A 14,568-nucleotide genomic window follows, 5' to 3' on the forward strand; every position below is an offset into this window, starting at 1 on the left:
GGGCTGAAGGGCCTGTACTGTTCTGTTATGTTCAATGTAACATAGGGTAGGAAAGGAGATTGTTGGGTAGTTTTTTTGTTCTTCAGTTCTCCAGTGGAATATAATTGATTATAGGTGGTGGAGACCTGTTATATGTAGGTCCATCCCCTGTGGTCTCTCAAGCGAACCATTAGGCAGTGACTGGCACCTGCACCCACACAGTCTGATTCACTGATTTATTGGTGGATGGTGGGTGAGCTGTAATAGTATCATGCTAACTGCTACACTATCGTGGCACACCAGATTCTCCTCCTGTACACACTAGAGCAGGGGTATTGGTCCATGGCATAAAAAAACTTAAGAACTCCCATTCTAGAGGAATACAGAAACGGTTAACTCACTGACCCACATGTCGTTGGATGTGAGAGGAAACCAGAGCACGCAGGAAAAACCCACATGGTCACGGGAGAACTTTCAAACTCCACACACGGGCACCCCGGATGTCAGGATTGAATCCGGGTTTCTGGTGCAGTGGGGCAGCGGCTTTACCCTCTGTGCCACAATGCCATTCAATTCTATCAGGTATATCAGTTCTGGTGAGATGAAGGTGGAGAAGGGGTGCCACAAGATGCTGGGGAGGTAACCCAGTAGGCAAGCATGCAGTGGTTGGGGTTGTAAGTGTCAGAATAATCTAAGTCGACCAAAAATACAAAGTGGATAAGATTTTTTTTTAAATGTCCTAAAATCTGCTGATGCTTGTAGACATGCCAGAGGTTTTCAGCTGAGTAGCAGAACTTGCCAGAGTGTTACTAATTGGACTGTCCTTTCAAATTTATAGATTTAATTTGTCTTTTTTTTTGAAATAGTACATAGTTGGACATCCATAATAGTTGGGTTTGATATCATACTATTAACAGTTTGACTTATAAGCATAGCTAGTTCTGGAACACTTGCCTTTAGTGCAACAGTACGGATGTTGTCTTGTCACATGGCCTTGGCTCTGTCCGGTGCTGTCAGTGTACGGTCATCCTTGTAGAAGTCTCCAGGGGATAACTCATACCATGCAAATGTTGGGTTGAGTGTTGCAGTGCACGTCCGTTCAGTTAAAAAAATACAAAGTAAAGAGTGGATAAAGAAATTCTGTCTGATTTCTGTCCTGAATGGTCTACCCTCTATATCTAAGTCTCTGACAGCTGCTTCCAGCTGGAGAAACATCATTCCTGCATCTGGTTCATCCAGGCCGTGCTTGCTTCTTGTTGTTGCAATTGCAAAGGAAGTACAGGAGCTGTAGGTTCCACACCACCAGGTTCAGGAACAGTTATTACCCGTCAACCATCAAGCTCCTTCCTGGACAAGCATGGATAATTTCACTCACCTCAACACTGAACTGATTCCACAAGCTATGGACTCACTTTCATGTCCTTTGTATTATTTATTTATTGTATTTGCATAGTTTGTTGTCTTTTATACATTGATTGTCAGTCTTTGTGTGTAGTTTTTCATCGATTCTGTTGTATTTCTTTGTTCTACTGTGCACGCCTGCAAGAAAATTAATCTGAAGGTACTGTAGTATATGGTGACATGTATGTACTTTGATAATAAATTTACTTTGAACTTTGAGACTATGAGGCAGTTTAAGAAAGCTGTATGTTTTGATGTAATTACCTTTCATTTGGACTTGAGAGTAAGGGCATGGGACGCTTAAACACTTCTCAGAGGGCCAGTCCTCCATTCCAGGATCAAGATGGTGGATGCCAGTTGCGTGTCCTATTGCAAGGCTATCTTTTCTGAGGCGGAATGATCAGACCTACAGACAATATTCCTGAAGCCATTTCACCACAGCCTTGTATAACTGGAACATGGCAGCTTTACTCTTGCCTTTCTAATTGCTTCTATTCCTACCATCTCACAAACTACACGCTCCTTGTTTCATATGGACCTCCTGCCTATGTGTGGAAATATCAGCAGTATTGGCCTTATTGGAATCTACAAATCTAGCAAATAATCCTTAATCCTAACAGACTGTTTAGCAAAAGGAAATGGATTCTTGGTTGGAGGAGCAACACCTCATATTCCATCTGGGTAGCCTTCAGCTTCCAGCATAAACATTGATATGTCCAACTTCTAATAATTTCTTCGCTCTCCCGCTTCTCTCTTTTTCCATTCCCCCTTCTGGTCTTCCTCTGTTCTCTTCTCCTCACCTACCTATCACCTCCCTCTGGTGCCCTTCCTTCCTTTTCTCCCCTTTTCCCATCTCTCACCTCCCAGCTTCTCACTTCATCCCCTCCCCAAGCCACCTGCATCCCCCCTCCCCTGGCTTCACTTAACACCTTCTAGTTTATCCTCCTTTCCCTTCCCCCACCATCTTATTCAGGCTTCTGTACCCCTTTCCAGTCCTGATGGAAGGTCTTGGCCCAAAACATCAACTGTTTATTCCTCTCTATAGATGCTGCCTGACCTGCTGAGTTCCTTCAGCAATTTTGCGTGTTTCACAATGGATTTCCAGCATCTGTAGAATCTTTTGTGTTAGGAAATAGATCTGGCAACATCTCAGTCTGACATCAGTGGCAACCTGGTCTGTAGTTACCAATTTATGAAATAGTGGATTATATTTGCTACTTACCAATCTGTGGGACACTTTCTAGGATGTAGAAATTTGGAAAATGGCAAGCAATTTGTCACTATTTCGATAGCTACCTCTTTTAGAATCTTAGGGAATTTATCACTATTATCTCCATTAATCACTCCAATACATTTTTGCTAATGTTAACTTATTTCAGTTGCTCATTCATTCTAAACTTATTGCTTTTGAGGTTCAGTATCTTCTGTGAAAATAGACACAAAATATTTGTTTAGCTTTTCTGTCATTTCCTTATTCCCAAGTAGAATTGCTCCAGTCTCTATCAGTAAGGTACCAATGTTGACCTTTGCTAATCTTTTCTCTTTTATGTATCACGAGGAATTTTACAGTCTTCTTGTGTTCAGTGATGACAGGCTGCATCACTGTCTGTTACGGGGATGGTTGGTGAGGCGGCGGGGTGGGGTAGGTGGAGTTGCTACTGCACCGGACCGAACAAAGCTACAGAAAGTTGTAAAATTAGTCAGTGCCATCTTGGGTACTAGCCTCTGTAGCACCCAAGACATCTTCAAGAAGCGATGCCTCAGAAAGGTGACGTCCATTATTAAGGACCCCCATCACCCAGGGTATGCCCTCTTCTCATTGTTACTAACAGGAAGGAGGTACAGAAGTCTAATGGCACACACTCAGCTATTCAGGAACAGCTTCTTCCCCTCTGCCTTACGATTCCGAAATGGACATTGAACCCATGAACACTACCTCACTTTTTAAATTTATATATATTATTTCTGATTGTGCACTATATATATTTACTGTAATTGATTTACTTATTTTTCTTCTTTCTATATTATGATCTATTGTATTGCATTGAACTGCTGCTGCCAAGTTAACATATTTCACAACACATGCCAATGATATAAACCTGATTCTGATTTATTAGATCACTTTTGATTTCTACATTCCTTTATCTTGAAAATATCTTGGTCGTTCGTTACTGAATTCTGAAGCTATCCCATTCCCCAGGCTTACTATTTTTGATGACAACATAGTAAGCCTTTTTTGTTTGCTAATACTACCTTAAACATTTCATGTTAGCCATGACTAGTCCAGTTCTGTTGGTTTTTGTGTCTTAATGCTAAATTAATGTTCATTAAGCAATTCTTAATACGCTTTAATTCACAGCATATATTTGCTGTGAATTATGCATTCTTTAAGTGTTTTAATTATTGCTTATTAACTGTAATACCTTTCAATGTAGTTTCCCAATCTACCTTGGTGAATTCAGGTCTCACATCTTTGTAATTCACTTTGCTTAGAGTTTAGACCATGGTTTCAGGTTGATAAAATTCATTTTCAACCTTCATTTAAAATTCTGTCCTGTTATGATTACTGTTCCCTAAAGGCCCCTTAATTGCCAAATTATTAATTAAACCTTTTTTCATTGCTCAGGGGGGCAGCGCTGTAGTGTACTGGTTGGTGTGACGCTATTGCAATGGCTGCGACCTGGGTTCATTTCTGCTGCTGTGTGTTTGTACATTTAACCTGTGACCGTGGGTTTTCTTCAGGTGCTCCAGTTTCCTCCCACATCCCAATGACTTACGGGTTTACAGGCTAATTGGACATGTGGGTGTAATTAGGCGGCAGGGCTTAATGAGCCGGTATGGCCTGTTACCATGCCGTATCTAAATAAAGATGAAATTTAAAAATATTGGCTCTGAAATACCCCTTAGTTCAGGGGATCTCAACCTGTGGTCCACAGGCCCCTTACTTAATGGTATTGGTCCATGGCATAAAAGGGTTGGGAACTCCTGCCCTACCCAGTTGGATGCTCAACACGCTAATTAATAAAACTAACTCTTAATCATCATCTCTTTTTAGTATTATTACTGATTTGGTTTGCTTAGTCGATATGCAGATAAAAATTCTCCATGATCATTGGATTACCCTTGCTAACTGTACCTCTAATTACCTGTTCTGTACTATGCCCTGCATCATCACTGTTTGAGGGGAATGTAGACAATGCTCACCAGTGTTTATTACTGTTTGCTGTTTATCAACACTACACAAATTGATTCCGCCTCTTGATTCTCCAAGCTAAGATCCTTTCTCAGTTGAGATGAATAAAAATGGTCAGTGATTTAAACTATAAAACTGGCAATTTAAAATGACTTCATCCTGACTTCAGTTTCCATTAAAATGGCAAGTGGCATTTTCCAGATAGTATTTTAGAAAAATATATCGACTTACGTGTGGTAATTTTGCCTATAAATACTGTTCTTCAGATTGTAACTGGATGGTGAAAGTGTTATTAGAAATTTTGCCATTTTTAACATTGTCTTATTGCATTAAGAATAAATGATAATCTTATTTCAGCTATCAGTGCAGTTGTTTGAGCTGAGTGGGATCAATATTAATATACAGTACTGTGCAAAAGACACATCCATATAGCCAGGGAGCCTAAGACTTTTGCACAGTACTGTAGTAATTTCATACATTACACTGTACTGCTGCTCAAAACAAAACAAATTTCTTAACATTTCTGAGAGTTGATAAACCTGATTCTGATATGGGTCTCTATTGCGTATTGAGAGTGAGAAAGGGATAAGGAGCGAGGAATCATGGTTGGTAAAATGGGAAGGGAGCAGGAAGCACCAGAGAGACATTCTGTACTGATTAATAAACTAATTGTTTATAATCAAATGACCTTACCTGGTGTCTCAGAGCTGGGTGTGTCTACATCCGTGCCACCCCTTGCCCCTGGCATTCTTTCTCTGCTACCTGTCCCACATCCCTCCTGTGGTGCTCCACCCTCACCAGATTTACAAACTTGAACTTTGTTCCACATTGACAAATACAGTACTGTGGAAAAATCTTAGGCTCCCTAGTTGTATATATGTGCCTAAGACTGTTTCACAGTACTGTAGTTACAAAATGAAATCTGATCTAAGGTTGAGAGATAACCAAAAAATGTCTTTAAAAACACAAACATCAACTGTACCTCTTCCTATAGCTGCTGCCTGGCCTGCTGTGTTCACCAGCATTTTTTGTGTGTGTTGCCTAAAAAAAATGCCTTCGATAGTTTCACAGATGTGTTGCTGGCCTGGCCACTGATTTGCCTAGTGGAGGTTTCATTTATTTCTGACAGCTGACCAATGAAATCATTCCCTTAAAGCAGAGGCAAGCCAAAAGTTTTTCTGTGCATAGATTAAGCTCAGCAGATTCTGAATTTGTTCTGAACTCCATTTAATATGTAGCTTCTCAGTAAGCTAATGTTGGGGGAGGGAACGAAAACACTGCAGATGCTGGAATCTGAGCAACAATCTGCTGAGGAACTCAACTGGCTGAGCAGCATCTGGAGGAGGGGTGGAGAGAAGAGGAATTATCAATTCCTTTACCCCCACTGCTGTCACTCAGCCCACTGACTTCCTCCTGCAGAATGTTTGGTGTCACTGATCTCTAGAGTCTGATTAAGAGCTGAATACAAATAGGTTTGGTTTTCACATTGATTCTTGCATAACACATGTAACTTCTAATTGCATTTAGTTTCAAAGTGCTGAAATTGCGAACAAATTTAACTGCTGCAGATTAGCCTACATTCTAAAATTATACAACTAGTCCTATAAATTAGCTCATCTAAAATGACTAGGAGTTAAAAGTACTGAAGGACAAATGTGGTACCAGCTCCATCTTTCATTTTGCATCTGTATTTGTCCGTAGACAGATGCTGTTATGAAATATTTATTTTATTTAGAGATACAGCCTGGTAACAGGCCTTTCTGGCCCAGTGAGCTTGCACCGTCCAATTACACCCATGTAACCAATTAACCTACTAACCTTTCTTTTTCAATCTTTTTATTATTTCAAAATTAATAAACATAACAATAATAATGATACAAAGTGATCGGGATTACATTAATAACGGTTAACATGTACAAACACAGATTCCAAGTAACAAATGTAGTTTATCCTCCCAATCTCTTAGTAACTAACCATGAAAAATAATCATAGTCATACTTTATTGATCCCAGGGGAAATTGGTTTTCGTTACAGTTGCACCATAAATAATTAAATAGTAATAAAACCATAAATAGTAATATGTAAATTATGCCAGGAAATAAGTCCAGGACCAGCCTATTGGCTCAGGGTGTCTGACCCTCCAAGGGAGGAGTTGTAAAGTTTGATGGCCACAGGCAGGAATGACTTCCTATGACACTCTGTGTTGCAACTCGGTGGAATGAGTCTCTGGCTGAATGTACTCCTGTGCCCAACCAGTACATTATGTAGTGGATGGGAGACATTGTCCAAGATGGCATGCAACTTGGACAGCATCCTCTTTTCAGACACTACCGTGAGAGAGTCCAGTTCCATCCCCACAACATCACTGGCCTTACGAATGAGTTTGTTGATTCTGTTGGTGTCTGCTACCCTCAGCCTGCTGCCACAGCACACAACAGCAAACATGATCGCACTGGCCACCACAGACTCGTAGAATATCCTCAGCATCGTCCGGCAGATGCTAAAGGACCTCAGTCTCCTCAGGAAATAGAGACGGCTCCGCCCCTTCTTGTAGACAGCCTCAGTGTTCTTTGACCAGTCCAGTTTATTGTCAATTCGTATCCCCAGGTATTTGTAAAGATATTTTATAAAGAGGAAAAAAAAACCTTGAACTAAAAAAAAACAACTAACCTGTGTGTCTTTGCAATGTGGGAGGAAACCAAAACAGCCAGAGGAATGCTATGTGGTCACGGGGAGAATGTACAAACTCCTTACAGGAAGGCAGTGGAATTGAACCCTGGTTGCTGGCACTGTGATGGTGTTACGCTAACTGCTCCCTATTGTAACGTCCCAATGGCCATGAATGACTGGTATCTGCAGAAAAATCAACAACAAATTTAGAACACCAAAATTAAAGGCTGCAACTTTGAAATTGCAAACTAAGCAAGGCAGAGTGTAGGGAAGGAGCAGATGAAATTTAATGAGTGCATGCTTACAACAGTGCAAGATATTGAAGTTCAAAAAAATACGGCATAGGTAACAGACTGTGGAGAGCATTCTAGCTGGTTGCTTCGCTGTCTGGTACGAAGGGGCCACTACACAGGACTGGAATAGGCTGCAAACTCAGCCAGCTCCATCATAGGCACTAGCTTCCTTAGCATTGAGGACAGCTTCAAAAAGCATTGCGTTAAAAAGGCGGCATCCATCATTAAAGACCCCCATCAGGCAGGACCTGCCCTCTTCTTAGTACTCCCATCAAAGAGGAGGTACAGGAATCTGAAGACACACATTCAAAATTTTAGAAATGGCTTCTACCCCTCTGCCATCAGATTTCTGGATGGACAATAAACCAACCCATGAACACTTCTTTTGCTCTCTATTTTGCCTGCTTTTATATAAATATATACAGTATATCGGGCACCACAGTAGCGTAATGGTCATTACAGCACAGGGAGTCAGATTTTGGAGTTCAATCCCAGCATCCTCTGTCCAAGAGTTTGTACGTCCTCCCTGTGGAATGCATGGGTTCTCTTCTGGTGTTCCAGTTTCCTCCCACAGTCGATGTACTGGTTAGTAGGTTAATTGGTTATCGTAAATTTCCTAGGCTGGGATTAAATAGGTGGGTTGCTGGGCATTGTGGCCCGAAAGGCCAGAATGGCCTATTCTGCATTGTATGTGTAAATAGAGGTGGAGAGAGACATCTTTGTGTATGTACATCAATAGTATTAGACCTGATTTTGAGTCGACAAAGCCAATTGAACCTCAGAAGGAGTGTCGTAAAACACAAGTTTAGGGAAAGATGTGGCCAAACTGTAAAGTGCTCTGGCCAGAATGAACGTTTAATTTCCTGTTCTGGTACTTCACTAACAAAGGAAGACATTCACCGTGCAAGCTATGTGGGAATGAATCATTCAACTAAGAGCATGAATTATAAGAAAGTATCAAAAATTTGTGGGCCATTTGGCTGAAATGTGACATTGTGGCAGAGGCAGAAACCAACAAGATGGAAATGTTTGTGAAAACACTACTTACAGTTAATTTATAACTGTTGGGAAAGTTACTTAAGGTTTGTAAAGCTTTTAGAGTGACAGCAATAAATGTAGCATACGAAGGTGAATGTTACTAATTTTCTGATACAGTAAAGCTGAGAACACTGGCATCATTTAAAAAGCAGGTTGACAGTAGTGGGTCTGTAGGTTTCATTGCGAGCATTGTGAATTAAGGTGAGCTATTAAGAGGGGCTGGAGAACTACAATACTTCACAGTACACTAAGTCAGAGGCTTTTTCCCAGGGCTAAAATGGCTAGCACAAGAGGGCACAGTTTTAAGGTGCTTGGAAGTAGGTACAGAGGAGATATCGGGTAAGTTTTTTATGCAGAGAGTGGTGAGTGTGTGGAATGGGCTGCCGGCGGCGGTGGTGGAGGCGGATATGATAGGGTCTTTTAAAGAGACTCCTGGACAGGAATATGGAGCTCAAAAAAATAGAGGGCTATGTGTAACCCTGGGTAATTTCTCAGGTAAGGACATGTTTGGCACAGCTTTGTGGGCCGAAGGGCCTGTATTGTGCTGTAGGTTTTCTATGTTTCTATAATAAGAAAATAACAATTGAAGTGGAAGAGGAAGGAGGTAAACTCCCTTGGATATTTGGCATATGCAGAACAGTAGATCAGGAGTCTTCTATTGAGATGCAATTATTACAAAAGGCAAACATGAGCCTTTGTGGTAATGTATTATTTTGGCTGATGAATTTATTTCTAGAATGTACATTCCGGGGCCACTTTATTAAGTACAGGAGTGAAACTCGGTGTGGACTTCTGCTGCTGTAGCCCAACCACTTCATGGTTCTACTTGTGTGTTCAGAGATACTCCTTTGCACACACTGTTATAACTCATGGTTATTTGAGTTACTGTTGCCTTCCTCTTAGAGACCATTCTCCTCTGACCTCTCGTTAACAAGGCATTTCACACCAGTCTCAGCAAACTCTAGAAACTGTTGTGAGTGAAAATCCCAGGAGATCAGTAGTTTCTGAGATACTTAGACCACTGGCACCAGCCGTCATTCCACGGTCAAAATCACTTAAATCACGTTTCTTCCCCACCCTGATGTTTAATTTGAACAACAACTGAACCTTTTGACCACTTCTGCATGCTTTTATGCATTGAGTTGCTGCCACATGATTAGCTGATTAGATATTCGTATTACCTGAATGTAGAGTTCATAACTTGATATGGATTGCAGTTAGATTGCTTTTAAAATGGTCACATCTGAGCAGTATGTTTACTGTATTAATTCTAAATACTAATCCATTGTACGTTATTTGCTTAGATTTCCAAAATATTTGTAATTTGTTAAACCTGCACATGAAGTAGGTGAAGTCCTGACAGGTGCACAAAGAGGTTCATTGTTGATACATTAAAGATATCTCTTCCTGGGATAACAATTACTAGTGTTGCTCATGAATCTGGAAATTCAGCTGTTTGTTGTCTGTGAACTCAGTTGAAGCCTATCTGTAATTCTAGAAGTGTTAAATTTAGTAATAATACTCAGCCAGAAAATTAGTTGATCATCTTCTGCAAGACATAACACTGGATTTACATTGTTTTATGTAAATGAATTTTAATGGTGATAATTAAGGGAGCAGTCTGGGGGGAATGGTAAGACATTTGCTGGCAAAGTATGGGAAGAATTTTAGCAATTTCACTTAAGACACTTGGTATCATGAAACACTTATCAGTAAAGCAAAATTCTGGACATTATCAGAATTTGAGTCTGAATAGCTACTCTGTGCGTTATGTATAATGATGTTGCTGGTTCTAGGGGATTATGAAAGGCTTAGAGGAAACTCACCAATTAATTAATTAATTCATAAAGAAAAATGCTAACAAGGATGTTTATTTTCATTTGACAAGAGATAATATTGCAGATATTTAAGATAATAGGAGTAGGTAAATCATTAGGTTATTTATTTTGTCAGTGAATGTAGAACTAGAGGCCATGTGTACAGAATTTAAAAGGAAAGTAATTACAAAAAATCTTTCCTACGAGCTTTTGCTATTTTCCTCTAGAGGAAGGCAAGTTCAATGACCTGGGATTTAACTGGTTAACATTAACATGAAGATGCATGAAACAATAATAAAATTACTTATATTCCATGATGCATCACTTAAAGCACAATGAAGTGACTTGACAATGAAGGACTGTGTAAAAACGTGCTTCTATTTTTCATCCTTATTATCAGCAGCCTTGTTAGCCATGCTCAGATCTAAAAATGTTGTGGAGCTGCAACTTTAAAATATTTTTAAAATTTAATATTGTAGTAAAGATTCACTGGCTTATAAATGAATTAAAAGAAATAAGGTTCATTATGTAGATCACAATGAGGCTGCCTTTAATTTCACATAAGCTATTCTCACCCACTGCAGAATTTACTCTGACTCGCTCTGTTCAGACCATATCGTGTGTTAGCTAGAGAGTGGGTGCCTTATTACTTGAAAACAAAGCATCCTTTTCTTTCACATCGCCATAAATAGGTCATGATACAATAAGAGTCTTTAAACAATTTACAGTCAACAAATTTATTTTATAATTATAGGAACGGCTTATTTTATAATTATAGAACAGCTGAAAATAAAAATCAAAGATTGTTATTGTTTTATTAAAATGAACATATAGTTGCTGTATTATTTCTTTAAAAGCACTCCTCAGTTTTGTTATTCAGTTTGTATTGATGTAAAGCTAGATTATTTGGTACCGATATCTACTATCTAGAACAATTTGGATTACCCAAGGCAAGAAGGTCAAGCCCACCTCCAGCAGGTGGAGATAACTGCAGCCAAATGTAAAGCTAAATTTAAACTCAATGTTAACGTACAGAGCAGACTGCCTCTCTTTAAAAAGTAACCGCAGTGCACTGAGTTCCAATGTTATGAACACAAAATAACACAGGAGCCAGAGTGTTAATTAGACCATGCCAATCCTGTATTACTCTTACGTTATTACTTGCATAAAATACTTAGCATTTTGTGTGTGCTACTCTGGATTTCCAGTATCTGCAGAATATCTTGTGTTTACATATTATTTATTTTTTAATATTTGACATTGGTTCAGTCATTTGGTATGTAAGAGGGAATTATTTATTTTTTTCTCACTGTGCCTTAAAAATAAACCTCTTTTCTCCTCGCCTTTATACTTTGGAGTTACATGTCATGGTCTTTTCCCACTCCCCATAATACTTCCTAGGCACTGTGGTGCCTTGCATATGTGAAGCATAGCTAGTTTTTAGGAGTTACTTTCTTTGTTGTTCCAGCATACTTTGTACTAACCATAGAATTATAATATATGAGTGTCATGAAATGTTTGTCACAGCAGGAAAAGTCAGAATAACCAAATATTGCTGATTTGCTGTGTTCAACACTCCTCATTCAGTTGGAATAAAATGCTTAGTTTGCTCACAAGTAGAACTTGACAATTTGACAATGTGTAGAGTAACATTTTTTAAAAAATGTCAATGCTGTCACAGCTCTGAGAATTGACAGCAGCTTCACTGCGCTAGATGTGCAGTGATTCACACTCCCATGAAGTCAAAAGTCATAATTTACTCAAAAGAGTTACCACTCAATTCACAGAGTAAATTTGCTTTGGTTGTTTGTTGAGCTTCTCAACGATACATGTACACCCCAGAAATACATCAGCATGTGGCATTTTGTACACATGAGAATGCTGGCGTGTGGTCTCACTTTGTGTCACTGCAGTATAGACAGTCTTCAAGCACAGGCCAAAAATGTGCTGTGATTTCCCTTGGTTCTCAGCTGAGCTGATTCCTGAAGGGTGGGGGTGGAGGTGGCAGGGGGAGGGGTGACAGATTCCACTCAGTTGAGCACACAGCAACTCCAGCCACGGGAAATCATGGATCCTTGTAGGTAAGTAGGATTTGGGCTGTGAAAAGGGAGATCAAGAAATTAAATAAGTTTTGTAAATAAATTCATTGTTGTTCTACTTTGCTGCTATCTGCTTGTTAGCTTTTGAGCATGGTTCAAATTGAGTAGTCAAGCCTATCAGCTGTGAAAAGCAGCACTGGTATAAAGTTATTGTGGACGTCAGAGTGTTCTTTTGTACCAAGTAAATTTGTTCTTGAGAAGCAGTAACTAGTCTTTTAAGATTACCTGGACTTTGGATAAGAACAGTTTTAAGAATAGCATTGTCATACAGAAAGCATCTGAAATGTTTGACGTAAAATAAAGATATTATTCAATTCAACAACTTAATTTAACTCCTTCTTAGAAATAAGATGAAATGCTGCTTCAGTGCATGTCCCAGTTTTGTAAATTAATTGATATATAATAACCAATTCATGAAAAACACTAACCTGCAACCAAATATACTGCACATGAGTTTTCAAATTCTATAGACTAGACACAAATATCCTCATGTCCTGCCTGAGGTGTCGACTCTTTATTCCTTTGCATTGATGCTGCCTGACCTGCTGAGTTCCCCAGCATTTTGTGTGTGTTACTCTATAGACTAGAATTCTCTGTTTATTGTTATATTGCAGAACTGCCAACATAACACCAAAGCTTTTATGGGTCCTTCAGCACATGTGTCACAGTACTGTTGTTCTTCAGCTTCACTGCCCATTTACACGCTGTAAACCTGGTCCTTTGTGTCACAGTGTCAATGGGATGCTAATATATGTCAGTCAGCAAACACAGCGGGTGTTGAGATAGCAGAATGACATCAATTAGACCAATCCAGCGGAGTTTATAGGGGGTAGAAAGAAAGAGATTGTCAAGGAGGTTTCAACAACAAATGTACTAGCTCAGGGGCAGAACGGGATGCTTCTAGTGGCATGTTGGATACCTTATCAGATGTATATTTTGGGTAAATATGACAATGAGGTTACAACCAGCCGAGTTCCATCTCAGATAGTATCAACGGGTGTATATACTGTATATACGACTTGTATTTCCTCTAAAGCAGGGTTCCCAATCTAGAATTCATGGACCCCTCAGTTAATGGCAGGGGTCTATTGCATAAAAAAGGTTGGGGGACCCTGGCTCTAGAGTTTTGAAGAGACAGCCTGCCCCTCTGTGCTTAGTCAAAGTTAAACACAGTATTTGTGACCTTAAATACATGTTAAGAATGTTTTAATGTTACTGAGCTGCCAATTCACCATTTAGTTATTATTAACATAAAATTTGGCCCAATAGACTGCAGTTTAAAATTGCTGGATTTGGGTTAGTTGCAAATGCACTACAGCAAGTGCAAAGCCCAGGTACTGCAGGATAAGTGGTTTCCTGTCACTTGCCAATGTTCAAGTTCTGTTCAGGTTGCTTTTTGTCCAGTGTCATTTTGATCATGCACGTTCAGATCTTCAGAAATTGTGTGTCCAAAATCTACACTGTGGATTTTAATGAATGTGAGCTGAATATTTCCCAAAGTATGCTTTGACACAGAATCAATCAACAGTATTGAAATAAGCAATTGTATGCCACAGTCATTAAAAAAGTATCATTTTCAGGCAATTTGGTGTCTTTAAGTGTTGTATTTGCAAATGCCCTAGCTGTAGATTCCTGCTTTTTTTCTTTTACTTTCCTTGACTTTTCAAGTATCTCCTATTTGATTCCTTGTCTAGCATCATCATGGTAAGAGTAGAGACTTTGTCCATCTGAATGCTAGGAAGATCAGAGCCAAATGACTTTGGATCTCATCAAAGAACAGTGCTATCTGGTTAATTATTTTGTTCCTTACTCTGATAAGTGTCAGAAAATGAAACAGGCTAATTTGGAATGTTAATTTCAAATCAAATCAACATTTTAACGTACCCAATTTCTGCTCTTTTCAATATTTGCCTCCTTCCTCTTCTGGCTTCTTGTTGATACATTTGTTTAATTACACCATTACAAACACCCATGTCTTCAGCTCCCAAAGCCTTGGAATTCCCATCTAATCTCCTTACAATCAGCCAAGCTTTTGCTCAGCTAACTTAAAACTCCAAGTGAATGCAGTGAAGCTGCAT

General features: G+C 39.4%; 1 protein-coding gene across 2 annotated transcripts in view; it reads left to right on the forward strand.

Moving 5' to 3' along the window:
• The window catches only part of ctnnbip1 (catenin, beta interacting protein 1), an 80,987-nt gene that overhangs the window by 17,009 nt on the left and 49,410 nt on the right, over positions 1 to 14,568 (forward strand). The window contains exon 1 of one of the 2 annotated variants that reach the window (XM_063033057.1): positions 12,412 to 12,472. The exons of the other annotated variant lie outside the window; for it this stretch is intronic. Coding sequence (XP_062889127.1) covers positions 12,459 to 12,472 — 14 coding nt within the window. The 5' untranslated portion in view covers positions 12,412 to 12,458. Of the gene's footprint in view, positions 1 to 12,411; positions 12,473 to 14,568 lie in introns of those variants that run through there. 2 annotated transcript variants of the gene reach the window in all.

Source organism: Mobula hypostoma, chromosome 25, assembly GCF_963921235.1.
Source record: "Mobula hypostoma chromosome 25, sMobHyp1.1, whole genome shotgun sequence".
Taxonomy (NCBI): domain Eukaryota; kingdom Metazoa; phylum Chordata; class Chondrichthyes; order Myliobatiformes; family Myliobatidae; genus Mobula; species Mobula hypostoma.